Consider the following 15,580-nt stretch of genomic DNA (forward strand, 5'->3'; position numbering starts at 1 on the left):
GCATGTTTTGATACTTTCATTCAAATCAATTCCAAAAAATGATAAAATATTTAAAACACCACATCTTTAGATTGAGGGCCCAGATTTTCTGCACTGAGTTTCTTGTGAAAGTCCGAAGGAAGACCTGAGTTCTCTTCCAGTGTGCCGGGGCACATGCTTACCTATGTGGAGGAATATACTCCTGTCCTACTTCCATATTTCTTTGTTTTCTAAATCCCTCTATGCCCACAGCAGAACAGGAGGGTTAAGAACCCAGCCTTCTGATGGAGATGCCTGAGCAAGTTAATTCATCTCCCTGAGTCTTACTTTAGGAGTCCTTTTGTAGAATTGTTACAATAAAGGACTGAGAATAGCCCCTGACACCCTGTGAGCACTGAAATAATTTAGTGATTATTATTCCCAGTTGAAATTCATTCTAGGGCAAGTGTTCATTAATGCACTCTGCTCAGAACCCAGATCATCAGTTTGTAAGTATAGATAATGATAAATGTATGTATGCGTGTGTGTGTGGGTGTGTGTGCACATGCACATGCATGCGCTCAGTTGTGTCTGACTCAGTGACCCCATGGATGGTAGCCTGACAGGCTCCTCTATCCATGGGGTTTTTCATCAAGGATACTGGAGTGGGTTGTCATTTCCTCCTCCAGGGGATCTTCCTGACCCAGGGATCAAACCCATGTCTACTGTGTCTCCTGGATTGCCTGCAGATTCTTTACCACTGAGCCATATAAATATGTATATATGTAGATGTGTATATATGTATACATAGATTTATATTTCAAAAAGATGAAACAAAAAGTGTTGAAAAGGGAGATCCAGATTATTCCAGTGCCTAAGTTCCTTGATCATAAACTGGCAGCTTGGGAATTTAGATTGATATTTTCAGAAGAAAATGGTTCAAAATGAATTAAACATTTAGTATAAGCTTGTCATTCCCCTCAGCACTTTTGTATTATAAGTGGTCATATGTTCCTATTATTCTGTTTTGAAATAAACAGTCAAGGGTCTTCTGGGGTAAATAATTCTCCTAAAGTCAAATAACCAGGAAATAGCAGAGCTAGGATGTAAAACTCAGGTTCCTACTTTTAGCTGTTACACTAAGCTTTGCTCTTCTTACTAGTACTGGCCCAAATCAGTGATGGTCAACTGATTTATGACTTAATTTATCTGAGGAGGGATTGAGCATGGAGCTTTTTTAAAACTCCCCAAGTGATTTTAATATATAATTAGATTTGTGAAATATTGATCTAAATAAATGCAGCATCCAACATTAAGATCAAACACCAATATAGATAGAAGAGAGTTTCAGAGGCCGTTTCCTTATCAATACCATCTAGTGACTAAGGTTATGTCCTCTTTTTCTGTGTAATTTGGTACTCTAGACCCATTCCTTTCCTTGAAATTCTCTCCTCACTTGACATGTGTTAAACCACCTAACCACTTTTCTTCCCGGTTCCAGGCTGTAATTTCTCAGTCCCCTAGTCATCCTTCCCTGGTGGCTCAGATGGTAAAGCGTCTGCCTGCAGTACGGGAGACCCGGGGTTCTATCCCTGGGTTGGGAAGATCTCCTGGAGAAGGAAATGGCAACCCACTCCAGTACTCTTGCCTGGAAAATTCCACGGACGGAGGAGCCTGGTGGGCTACAGTCCATGGGGTCGCGTAGAGTCGGACACGACTGAGCGGTTTCACTTTGTTTCACTTTCACTTAGTCATCCTTTTCTTCCACCTGTTCCAGAAGGTGTTATTTCCCAGAACGCTGATCTTTTCATTCCTTTTGTTACTTTCTCTGAACAGAGTTATCCACGCTATAGCCAGGACTTCAGTGAACTTGCAGTTAATGTCTCTGAAAACTGTATCTCCATCCAAGGAGTTCTAAATATACACATCCTACCTCATACTGTGCATTTGCACTTCTCTGTCTTACTGGAAACTCATTCTACTCCCCAGTCCCTCTTCCTTCTGTTCTTTTTTTAGTCTAACACCCACCACAAATGGCTAAGTGACGCACTATTATATTCTGGAATAGGTTGTAAACTCATTGAGATTGTGAACCGAGCTGGACACTCACACTGGAATCACATGTGTCTAATATTCTTACTTGCATCTTTTCAGAAGCTTCCACCATTCACCCAACTGCAGAAGCTGGGAACTTAGTCTCATCTTGACTTCTTCCTGTCCATCTCCTTTCCATATTATGATGTGAGAAAATATAAATGCTTATAGTACAAGGCTGAAAGCTCTAGGAGAACAGGATTCAGATTTTGTTCAATTCTTTCTCCCCAGTAACAATATCTTTGACACTCAATAGGTAATTAATAAACATCTGTTGAGTGGGACAAATATCAAATTGATATTCAATATATTGTTTGACTTGACTCTGTAGTGCCAGCTTCTAAACAAGGTATTTCTTAAGCCTTCTTAATATAAATTAGTAAAAGCTTTAGCATTTAGTAAATACTTACTATGTAAAGATAGTTTAATACAAATACCCATATATCTTAAGTTTTTAAAGCACATTATCTCACAGCAACTTGTTTTCTGAAAAGTTAATTAAGACATAACTTGAATAAAGCAAGTTGTTCAAGGTTGCAACAAAGCTACTTAATATTAGCAGTGTTACTTGAGGTCAGGCCTCCCTGAATCCATAACCCCTAATTTTTGACCACAAAAAAGTGGGAAATTGGTCCTCATTTTTAATATATCTACCTCTGTGTACATATATTTATTAGAATCATTTCTTTAAAGATGAGAAGCCCCCATTGGGCTGAGCTACTTGTTGGGAGGGGCCAGTTCTATATGGTCTTCCCAGTTCTTATCAGCCTCCCTGATCCATGGAAAGGAATCAGCCGTAAGTGGGAGTATGGAATAGGACAGAAGAAAGATGAGAGATGGAGGTGAATACTTTCTGACACTTTGCTTCTGGAATGACAACTACCTATTTGTATGCGTGCATGTGAGCTAAGTCACTTCAGTCATGTCCAACTCTTTGCACCCTATGCGCTATAGCCCGCCAGGCTCCTCTGTCCATGGGATTCTCTAGGCAAGGATACTGGAGTGGGTTGCCATGCCCTCCTCCAGGGGATCTTCTTGACCCAGGGATTGAACCCATGTCTCTTATGTCTCCTGCATTGGCAGGCTTTTTTTTTTAACCACTAGTGCCATCTGGGAAGCCCAGCTATTTGTATAAGTAGAGTCAAAATGAAAGATGTATGATGCTATGTTTTATACGTATTTAGACAAATGGTATTTCCATGCGAGAATGCCCAGGTAAATTAATAAACCCAAAAGGTTTTGCTACCCATGGCAGAATATAATACTTTTACAGTCAGTGTGGTGGATAAGAGATAAAAATGAAATGGAAAAAAGACAAAATGAAAGGATGGAGAATGACAGAGAATTAGACACAGAGGAATGAACATATAGATACAGAAAGGCAGCAACAAACCTATAAACACATCCCAACTTGTGAGGTTATGTGGAAATCTCTGAGGTGAGACTTCAATAGTGGACTTAATAGCCTCAAAAAATATTAAACTCATTCACCAAATGAAATTAGTTGTATGGTTTCTCTAAGGCTAGATTTTAGAGTTCTGAGTAATGTAGTCTGTTTCTCTTCTCCATCTCAGTATTCAAATTTACAACCAATGACAGGCCTTTTTTTTTTTTTTTAAATAAATTTAAGAAAATTGCTTAAATACAAATTGGGGTCAGAACCTGATGTGACACTTTTAACTTTACTTATGTGATGCCAGAACTGTCATTTTTAAAGCATTTTATTTATTATTTTTATTATTTTGGCCACACCATGTGGTATGTGGGATCTTAGTTCCCCAACCAGGGATCTCACCCACACCCCCTGCAGTGGGCACATGACGCCTTAACCACTGGGCTGGGAAGTCCAGGGAAGTCCCGGAGCTGTCATTTTAAAATGCTTCAGTGAATACTCTTCACATAGAAAAACTTACAATGAAGGCAAGTATTATATTCTCATTTGGTAAATGGAAAAAAATCAGGAATAATTGTAGCCGACATGGGGTGGGAGCACAGTTATCCAAACTTTCAAGTTTGTCCTGCGCTTACAAGAGCCCATGAAAACTTGAACAATTTCATTAAATGTCATGAATTTAAAACTTAAATACTTACAGGCTAAGGGGTTTCATTCAATAAGTGAGTTTCAATACCTATTATTGGGAGACTATTCTATTAGTTTTTTTGAAGAATAAGAAGTAATATAAGACATGGCTCCTGAACTAAAGCAATGTTTTTATTCTTTTGAAGAGGTAAGATATGCACATAATAAAAGCTAGAAAAGAATTACTAGTGCCAGCCTCTTCTTTTCAGTAGTTGTGGTTTCTTTGGGCACAAAAGTGGAGACTCCTCTGGCTTAAAGAGTAGTAGGAGATTTTATCGATGTTGACCACAGGGGCTGAGTTCTCAGTGAACGGATATCTATGAGTCAGAAACAACTCCTTTATCCAATGGTATTTTACAATCTCTTTTGAATTGCAGTCTTCCAATTTTAATATCATCCAGAGGGAGGAGTCATATAACCTTTATAAATTTTGCAGACATTTTTTTTTTGGTAAGTCCTTTATCTTCCCCTGAGCTTTCCATATCTTAGACATTCATATTTGTAGCATCAACATGTCAACAAATATATTAAAAAATTACTGAATTAACACGATTGACTAGAGCAGTTATTCCTGACTATACTGGAACACAGAAATCAGCTGGGGTGCACATTCCTGGGGTTACCAGAAATCTATTATACTCGTCACTGCTGTGTAACAACATCACCACAAATTTAGCAGCCTAAAAGCACGCATACTTTCAATCTCACTGTTTCTGTCAGTCAGGAATCCAATCACAGTTTAGCTAGGTAATCTGCTTCAAGGTCTCTTATAAAGTGGTGATCAAGGTGTTAGCTTCTGCTGATGTCTCACTTGAGGCTTTCCTGGGGAAACAATTGCATCTCAGCTTATGCAGTTGTTGGCAGGACTCAGTTCCTTACTAGCTGTTGATCAGAGCCCAGCCTTAGTTCCTTGGCGCGAGGTCTTCTCCATCTGGCAACTTATTTCATCAAAGCCAACAAAGAAGTCTGCTAGCCAGACAGAAGTTACAACCCATGTCACATCATCATGGAAGCAACAGTCCATCACATTTGTTTCATTCCGTTGGTTAAAAGCAAGCCTTAGGTCCTGTCTGAACTCAGAGAGAAAGGACTGCACAAAGATATAACTGCCAGGAGGCAGGCATAATTTGGGTTATCAAAGACTTGCCTGCCATCTCTCAGATCAAAATGCCCTCAGCCAGGGGGAGGTTCAGTCGGACGAATTAAGAGAATAGCGTTGACATACATATGCTGCACACACAGGGAGCTCAGCTTGGTGTTCTGTGATGACCTGGAGAAGTGGGAGGGAGGCTCAGGAGTGAAGGGATATATGTTTACATATAACGGATTTATATTGTTACACAGAAGAAATGAACACAACATTGTTAGTTTTAACTTTAATTTTAAATTAAAAATATTTAAAAACCAAAATACCCTTTCTTGAACTCTGTGGGTTTGTAACTTATACCCAGTCCCCAGGTAATTCTTATGATGAGGCAGATTTGAGAAACAACAAGGTCAGGAAAAGTGAAGCCAAAGTAAAATAGATGCAAGTTTTCAGCATTGACAAGAATTTAAGAGAAATGGACTTCCAGAAGAGGTGGTTTGTGGTGTTGCTTAATCCTAAAGCATCACAAGGAAGAAATATCCAGTTCATTGTCTAGAACACATCCCCTAAACCAAGATATAATTCTGTAAATCACTATAGGATTAAGTGAAAATGATACAAAATCATATAAGTATTCTTCTATTTATTGGAATGGATTACAGAGTTTACAGAAAGGAGAGCTCACTATAGAGGAAGGTTTCATATGTTAGATGTAGCTTAAACTGGACCTTGATGGAGAGGTAGAAATTGGATGGAGAAAGAAAGGAAAGGTGAAGTGATGTGGAGAATAAGCGGGAAGTAGGAATGAGGACAGCGTGGATGGAGAGGTAGAAATTGGATGGAGAAAGAAAGGAAAGGTGAAGTGATGTGGAGAATAAGCGGGAAGTAGGAATGAGGACAGCGTGGAAATCAGTCTTCTCGGAGTAAGGGTTGTGCTGAGATGTAACAAGTGTGCATGGTTGTTCTGGCAGGGAAGTGAATCCGAGTTAGAGAACCTTCTGACATGACCTCTGCAAGAACTGTGTATGAAGGTCCCCGGTCAAAATGCAACAAGTGGGACTCAAAAGGAAGGACTAGGGGAATCAAAGGAGGAAAAGTATTTTCATTGTTTTTTTTTTTTTTCCGAGAGCTTTCTTTTTTATCGTAGTATAACTGCTTTACAATGTTGTGTCAGTTTCTGATGTACGCCAGAGCAGATCTGTTATATGCATGCATATATCTCCCTCTCGGGCGCCCCTCAAACGCCCCCCATCCCACCCCTCTAGGTCATCACGGAGCACCAAGCTGAGCCCCCTGTGCTATGGAGACAATTGGTTTGAAAAGTGTTACTTATGAAGAAATGTATTCATTCCATAAGCTCAGACCTAGAGAAACAGTTGGTGGCCTATGTAATGCAGATACCATTGCAGAATTTTAACAGAAATAGGGGTTGACCACATTCATGTAGCAAAGGCACCTGCGATGAGTTGTTTTATAGTTTATCTTGCACTATTATCTGATGTATATTTTAATATAAAGTGATGAATTAGTGCTTTAAAATAAAACCTAGCTTAAATATTAGCCAAATAAAATATTAGAGTATAAATAGTTTACAGGAATAACTGGATCTGTTTGAGTGCATATTAGATTACCATTGAGAACACTACTGTTATTCAAATAATATATCCCCTAACACAGAGAATGAATGATACTGTCAAATGATGAATTTATTAATGTTTGAAATATTAACTAGATAACCTAGAGTAATTCAAAAATACTTCTTTCTGTTTATTTTTGCTTAGGTGGGATGGGCTAGGGGAAAGAGTGTTGGATTTTTAGTATGGTGATAGAGGATTTATCCTAGCCCTTTTTTCAGTTAACTTGGGTTCTGCTCAGCTTTATCATCTATGAAAAGAGAGCAACAGTATCCCTGCCAACCTCACAGAGTTATTACAGTAATTAAATATGATCATTTATTTTTATGACACTTTAAAATATTGGGCATTTTATACTTTTCAGTGTATTTTTATTATTTAAACACTAGCCAAAATAAACACTACTTATTTTCATTATTGGATACAGTGAAAATGACACAGACTTGTTATCTATCTTTTAAGTTTTTCCTCATGTTGGTATATTAGAGCAAACCAATAATCAGGATTTATAGACACCAGAAACCTCACATTTTTAAATGTGGCAGATAGTTTTATTTTAACAGCTTATTCCATTTCTTAGATTCTGTACACTGAAGTAGTTCTTTTTCTAATCTTTGCAATACCTTCCACGAAAAAAAAAATCATTACTTGCCAAACTGGATACTTCACTTTATAAATTGTGGATACATAATAATCCTTGAAAATTGTATTTGGGAAACATGGATGTTTGGAAACAAGTAGCACATGTAGTCAGTATACTAAACAAAGTTGTGTTCATTTATTTTTGCAGCTTACATCTTGTTTTATACCTTGGACAAGAACATTCCAATTGATGACTGGATTATGGAAACAATCAGTGGTGATCGGCTTACTCATCAAATCATGGATCTCAACCTGGACACTATGTATTACTTTCGAATTCAAGCACGAAATGCCAAAGGAGTGGGGCCTCTCTCGGATCCCATCCTCTTCAGGACTCTGAAAGGTTGGCATCATTTCCTGTCATTTCTTTTTATATATTTATTTTTTCCTATGGAGTGGTTATAAAGTAGTTTTGGAGTCTGTTTAGGGAATTGCCTTAAACCATCTCTGTTGGCACCATGACTCCAGTAGACATTCAAAAGAAAGGAAAATTCAAATTAAAACCAAAATGAGGTATCACCTCAAGCCTGTTAGAATGAGTGTCATCCAAAAGACAAGAGACAACAAATGCTACCTCGGCTATGGAGAAAAGAGAACTCTGGTGCGCTGTTTGGGTATCTAAATTGGTGCAGCCACTACGGAAAACAGTATGGAGGCTCCTCAAAAAATTACAAATAGAAATGCCATATGATCTAGCAATTCCACTTCTGGGAATATATTCAAAGAAGACAAAAGTATTAACTGTAAGATACTTGTATCCCAATGTTCATAGAAGTATTATGCACAACAACCAAGACATGGAAACAACATAATGTCCATTGATGGATATAATGGAATATATATGTGTAATGAAATATATATATAATGGAATATTACTCAGCCACAGAAAAAAAACAGGGAAATCCTACCATTTGTGAGAGTATGGATGGACCTTGAAGGTGTTATGCCAAGTGAGATAAATCAGAGAGAAAGACAAATGCTGTACGATCTCACTTATATATAGGACCTAAACAAACAGATAAACACCAAACTCAGAAAAAGAGATCAGATTTGTGGTTATCAAAGCTAGGAGGTGATGAGGGAAGGATTTGGAGGAAAGTAATTAAAAGGTACAAACTTTCAGTTATAAGAGATGTAGGTTCTAGGGAGATAATAAGCACATGATAACTATGGTTAACACTGCTGTCTAATATACAGGAAAGTTCTTAAGAGAGTAGATTCCAATAGTTATCGTGGAGAAAAATTTTTCCTTTTTATTGTATTTATACAAGATAATGGTTATTAACTAAAGCTGTTATGATAATCATTTCACAATATATGTAAATAAATCATCTTGTTGTATATCTTATACAGTGAGGTGGAGTTTCCCATCGCTGGTGGTAAAGAATCTGCCTGCCAATGCAAGAGATGAGGGTTCAATCCCTGGGTTGGGAAGATCCCCTGGAAGAGGGCATGGCAACCCACTCCAGTATCCTTGTCTGGAGAATCCTATGTACAGAGGAGTCTGGAGAGCTACAGTCCATAGGGTTGCAAAGAGTTGGACACAACTGAAGTGACTTAGGACGCGTGACAGTTATTACTTAAATAATTGAAAAAAATTGGAAACTGGAACAAATAAAAGATAATTAATTAAAAGTTACCTTTTTATGCTGAAAGCCAGCATGTCAAAGAAATATCTATTATGTTATTACATTTTCTGTCATTAGCACACAGCAGACATATTTAACTTGACTTCTTTTTTCCATTACACTCCTTTTGGAATTTTGTATTGATTTCATATATATGGGTTCTATTCAAAATATAATGAAACACTTTAACCATTGTATTTAAGGGATAAAAATTAAAAAGCATTTTATTATGTGAACTGCATGCATACTATCTAGTACCAAGTTTAAGTATTTCCTTTCAGGAACTAGTGTCCTTATACATTAAAAAAATTTTGATATAGCGAGACAGAAAATCTCAAACAAAATTAATTTTTTTAAGGACACAGAGTAGAAACATGAAGAAAATATCTTGCATCATGATTACTCGAAGAGAACTCTACATGCTTACAAGTATAAAATCACTGCTCAATTTAAGGATAGTTGTATGTTTATACAGAAAAATAAAAGGCCTAAGAATAGTGCCTACCTCATAATGATCTTCATATAATTTCTTTCTGTTTTAGAGCACAACATTATTATTATTTTTTTTTTTGGTGAATGAATGATTTCAAGAGCCTCTATTATTTAGCAATTGAAAATAATTCAGATGTTCCATAGTTGATATTTAAAGATGTGTATTTAACGTATGATATGTGTTATTGTTGCTAAGTCATGTCCAACTCTTTACCACTCCATGGGCTGCAGCCCACCAGGCTCCTCTGTCCATGGAAATTCTCAGGCAAGAATACTGGAATGGGTTTCTATTTCCTTCTCCAGGGGATCTTTCTGACCTAGGGATCAAATTCATGTCTACTGCTTGGCAGACAGATTCCTTACCATCTGAGCCACCATGGAAGCCTTTAAAGAAGGATACTGGGTTTTTAAATCCCTTACCACATTATGCCCATATATCTGTCTGAAACCTTAACAAAACATGATGGCAAGCAACTGACAAATTAGAAAGATATATCTGGGTTGACATTTTTACCCATTTGCTTGGAGCAACTAAAGAAGAGACTTAGAATAACTAGATAGTCCATTTCTCAGTTCTCCTAGGAAAAATACTCTAATAAAGAGTACACTTTTGGATTCTGGTGATTGAGCTATTCAAAAGCTAGATTTGGTAGCAGCTAATCTGAAAGTTTGCCAAGAACATGCAAATAAGCATTCAGCCTAAGCCTATATGACAGCTCTTTAACGACAGAGTAGAAGTTGGAAGGAAGGCAAGAGAAAAATGAGCCAATCTTCGCCTATCCAGGTTTTTAGGACTTCGTGTCTAAATCAAATTTCACTCCAAACGAGCAGTTGAAAGGAAACTGGTTATTCATTTTGTGGGAGCATGAAATGTAACTAGATAATGTTTCACAAATGTTTCATCTTTATCTATAGACAAGTGCCAAACTAATTTCATGCTCACAATGTATGCCAACTAGAAATCTCACAGAGGATTTAAGATAACTTAAGACATCCAAATGTATTAAGCAGCAGAGAGATGAGTTATCTCAGGATTTATAGGCCCACATTGATCACCATCCTGTGGATTATTTAATGAACTTCATATCCCATTTGGTACTGTTTATCTAAGTGCCCTGAACTCATCCATGAGATGTTTAAGAGTAAGAACAAATTCAAGATATGTTATATGTCACAGTAGTCCATAAGGGTTATTTCTAACATCCTGATTTGAATGTTTAAGATTATCTACCCTAAGTATATCACATTAAATTAATAGACAATTCGATTTTTATGCTGTCTTGTGTTGTGCTTAGTTACTCAGTTGTGTCCCATTCTTTGCGACCCCATGGACTGTAGCCCACCAGACTCCTCTGTCCATGGGGATTCTCCAGGCAAGAATACTGCAGTGGGTTGCCATGTCCTCCTCCAGGGGATCTTCCCAACCCAGGGATCGAACCCAGGTCTCCCGCATTGCAGGCAGATTCTTTATCATCTGAGCCATGAGGGAAACGCATGGTGTTACAGTAAACTACGTTTCAGATGTGTTAAGTGTGTTTTAAATGATTCAGACATTGATGTTGCCTATCTTTATCAACAATTGATATTGCATAGGCATGAACCTTGTGTGTGTGTCACATGACAGATGGTCTAAGGTAAATAAATTACTCATCATAAGAGATTTGAAGCCACAGTGAATCACATCTACACTAAAGATAAAATGCTCTCGGATTTAAGATTTTCTGTTTCCAAAGCTGCTTCAAAATATAAGGCCTCTGTTCATCAGAATGTAATGTCTGACAGACAGAAAGGCTTCCTTGTTTTCCTGAAGCTGAGGAAACTCTGAGTGGTCTATGAGAGTTGCAAATTGTGCCTTAGTTGTTAACAGCATCATTTTCTCATACCCAGTCTTTGTAAAGATAGAAGCATTTTCTACTGGAGAGTAAGGTTTTTCTTTTTTTGTTTTGGCAACCAGTCAGAGAAGTACGTACAGGAAACTCAATATGTAATCATTGGTTAAATAAAAAGATACTTATAACTTAAAAGGAATTAAATTATCATTGCTTTTTTTTTTTTTTTTTTTTGCATTGTACAATGTTGTACATATATGTGGTAGATCTGATTCTTTCTTTGGAATGTTAATTAGAAGAAGATTGAACTTCATTCTCTGACCACAGAGGACTCTCCCTTCTCCAAATTCCATATTATGATACCTGCACACTAGAGACACCTTGGAAGATGTCTGAAATGTATGTTTATTTCTTCCCATCACGTGAGTCGTTCCTTCTAGTAAAGTAAGCTTCTCCGTGTCGGACTGTCAAGTAATAAGGAGGAAGGACATTCCTGAAGGATTAGACCAAAGAGGGCATCTGTGGAGAGATGGAGCCATCTCCTGCACAGAGAAGCAGAGTCTTCAGCAGTGGAAGAGCCGCAGAGATGGTCTCTTTAATTGCCATTCTGAAATGTTCATCTCTCCCACACAAGGATATGGAGCTGAAAGCTGTGTTCCAGAATACAAAAAAGTTTTAGTTGTTAAATAATTTTGTGACAAAGTACACGATATTCATGATAGATGACAGGAGAAGTTAAAAATTCAAGGCATAAAATTATAATACTTTGGTGTTTGTTTTTAATTTTAAAAAGTCATTATTTTCTTTAATAAAAAGTACTTATTAGGACATATTTAGTCCCTGTTGGGAAATATTCTTTAGTATTATTCACCATACCGTTTATTTATTTGTTACTTGCCAAAAATTTCTTGGACTACAGGTAATGCATTATATAATTAAAGACAAAGGGAGAGATGAAGGATGGTAATGAGACTGGTTTTCTTCTCTTATTTTTAATATCATTCCAAAAAGTTCTCAGCCAAATATGAGACGCTGATTCAAGTAGTTTCTCAAGTGTGTTCTGGTCTGACTGCCAAACTTTTCTCTTCCTGGCTTGGTTGGTGATCTAGACCCTGACATGCCTTTCCTCATTCTTACTGAACATGGCACTTCTTAGAGCAAAGTGTTCTTCCCTGAAAGCTACATTCGGATCCTTTCTCTGTATGTAAACAATAGATAATGCATTTGCCTGTCAAAAGCACCGCTCATCAACAATTCCCTAATACCATAACAAAATATATTTTGAGGTATCATTAGTGTTGATTGGGAAATGGGAGAGAAAATTTAAGATACACATTAAACTGTAATGATTGTATTTGAAAAGACTGGATTAGATGACCTGGTGAGTTGAAAATTGTTAAATCTTGAGATACAAAGACAGTTATAAAACTTATTTAAAGCTTGTTGAATCTTAATCTAAAAAGCATGCTTTTATACACCGTATTCCAAAAAGTGATTCATAAGTCAGTCTTCTACTTATTAAGATATCTTTCCTCATTTATCATTTTCATAGAATATGCTTCTGTATTATTTGAAAAAGAAAGAAATTTCAAATTATCTCTGGTTTAGGAATTTGTCCTTCTGTGACATAACATTAATAAACCCCATATTTGAAAGCAGATTTGAAAGCAGATTTTACTAACAGCATTAATATTTAAGTATTTTGATTTTGTATATTCTTTCGGACAATGATTTGTATTCTTTCAATTAAAAGAAAAAGGAAAGACTGCCACATACAATATATTTGCTTAAAGTATTTTTTAAACAATAATGATGGATTTGCTATGAGATCACCACATGTAATGAGAAAACTGAATAGATTATAGGTTGCTACCCATCAGAATCTATTATATTTTTCTCTGTGTGACTTTGAGACATATACAAAAAGCAAACCACCAAATATGGTAGCCTAAGTGTTTGACTGCAATTAAGTGACTTAAATAAACCCAGAAGACTCAAAGATCAAAGAAAATCAAGTATAGGTGAAATAAGTCTAACTGATGGAAACTTACAGAGATCTATGTAGTCAAAATTTCATTTCCCAATTTCTAGGAAAGCAGTGTTTCACAGAGATTTACTACATATATAGTTATATTTGGTTAACAGAAGCCACTTTTCAAAAATTTAGAGATATCTTAAAATCTAACAAATTATGTTCAAGAACAGTATACATACTTCTGTATATGACTAACCTAGACAGCATATTAAAAAGCAGAGACATTACTTTGCCAACAAAGGTCCATCTAGTCAAAGCTATGGTTTTTCCAGTAGTCAGGTATGGATGTGAAAGTTGGACTATAAAGAAAGCTGAGCGCTGAAGAATTGATGCTTTTGAACTGTGGTGTTGGAGCAGACTCTTGAGAGTCCCTTGGACTGCAAGAAGATCCAACCAGTCCATCCTAAAGGAAATCAGTCCTGAATATACATTGGAAGGACTGATGCTGAAGCTGAAGCTCCAACACTTTGGTCACCTGATGTGAAGAACAGAATCATTTGAAAAGACCCTGATGCTGGGAAAGATTGAAGGCGGGAGGAGTAGGGGATGACAGAGGATGAGATGGTTGGATGGCATCACTGATTCAATGGACGTGGGTTTGAGTAAACTCTGGGAGTTGGTGATGGTCAGGGAGGCCTGGAGTGCTACAGTCCATGGGGTCGCAGAGTCGGACACGACTGAGTGACTAAACTGACTGACTGACTGATACATAATTCATTTTAAATTGTCAACAATTCAAGACCTTTCCTCACAAGGTTTAAGATCAAACCATTTAGATTAAACTTTATGATATTTTATTACTTTACCCTGTTCATGTGAGAATTGGTTAAGTTCTCTTGTTGAAAAATTAAAAATGAATACAAGAAAATAGCTTCTTTAACTTATTTAAAATATATGGATGATAATTACTTGGTAATAGCATGCATTTATTACTGTTAATTGTATTATTAAACTTGCATAATAATAATTTTGAGTTTGTGTTTAGAGGAATATTACAAATAACATTTTTTTACAGCACATTTGCACAGCAAAATATTACTTTCAAATTCTTTCTTTGATTTAATTGAAATAATCACAGTAACCAAACTCCTTACCAATTTTATTTCAATAGGGCATTGGCCTTGATATGAGAACTCACTAATAAAACCATTGACTAGAAATGTCACCTTTCTTGATGGAAACTGCCAAAATCTAATAATATTATTTTCTTTCCTCCACAGTGGAACACCCTGACAAAATGGCTAATGACCAAGGTATGGTGGTTTTCATCTGTCTTTTTTCCCTCTTTGAGTCAATGCTATCGGTTAGAAATGTCAGTCATTATTTTGTTTTCTTCTTTCTACCTGGGCCATACACCTGATGAAGCAGACACTAGTGCGATAATTAATCTTGTTAATGAAGTTCTGCTTGGCTGAGGTTTCGGCTCTGATAGGGAAGATGTAAATTTTCTTGAGAGGAAATTGTTTTGTCTCCATTCTGAAGGACCAATTAAAATGTCAAGCTTCTTTGTATGAAATAAATTTTTAGTCTCTGTCTGCACTTCTGAATAATTCACATTAAGTATAATTAAGCTCAGCATAATTTTCAAGCTGCTCTTACACCCTTTCATGAGCTCTGGATTAAAGTTCTGTAGCTCGACAGAGAAAACCCATAAATCGTGTGTGGTTTTCCTCTACAATGAGCTTCCTTTCATACATAAAAAGAAAGTTAGGTCAACTTTTTTTTAGGGCAATGCTTTTGTTCATTTTGAAGCCAGAAAGTTTTCATTTCATGAATAAGGTGCCAGTTTGACTTGCAGTGTTTTGTCCTCCTTCCATTCATTTGCTAAAAGCTGATTTGTGTAGAGAAACAGAGATGGTTTTGCACAAAGGAAAATGGAGATAAATCAAATCCATCAATTCTCAGGTAGATAGGAATTTATTACCATTATCTGTAGACTGATATATTAAGATTCCATTCTTTTTGCACAAAGGATAATTAGTAGAATGCTAAATGAAAAAAAAAAAGAATAGTTTATACATTTGATTTTTATAGGATGTTATAGTGTTCAAAAAATGAGCTTTTCGAAATGCTCATAACTGGTGACCATTGGTTTTGTTAG

At 36.6% G+C, this 15,580-nt stretch overlaps 1 protein-coding gene across 4 annotated transcripts in view; it reads left to right on the top strand.

Moving 5' to 3' along the window:
• The window catches only part of DCC (DCC netrin 1 receptor), a 1,991,552-nt gene that overhangs the window by 1,840,431 nt on the left and 135,541 nt on the right, over positions 1–15,580 (top strand). For all 4 annotated transcript variants that reach the window (XM_081562140.1, XM_081562141.1, XM_081562142.1 and 1 more), the window contains 2 exons: positions 7,644–7,838; positions 14,700–14,732. In XM_081562140.1, coding sequence (XP_081418266.1) covers positions 7,644–7,838; positions 14,700–14,732 — 228 coding nt within the window. The remainder of the gene's footprint in view (positions 1–7,643; positions 7,839–14,699; positions 14,733–15,580) is intronic.

Source organism: Giraffa tippelskirchi, chromosome 14, assembly GCF_054371585.1.
Source record: "Giraffa tippelskirchi isolate mGirTip1 chromosome 14, T2T-mGirTip1v1.2.pri, whole genome shotgun sequence".
Classification (NCBI taxonomy): domain Eukaryota; kingdom Metazoa; phylum Chordata; class Mammalia; order Artiodactyla; family Giraffidae; genus Giraffa; species Giraffa tippelskirchi.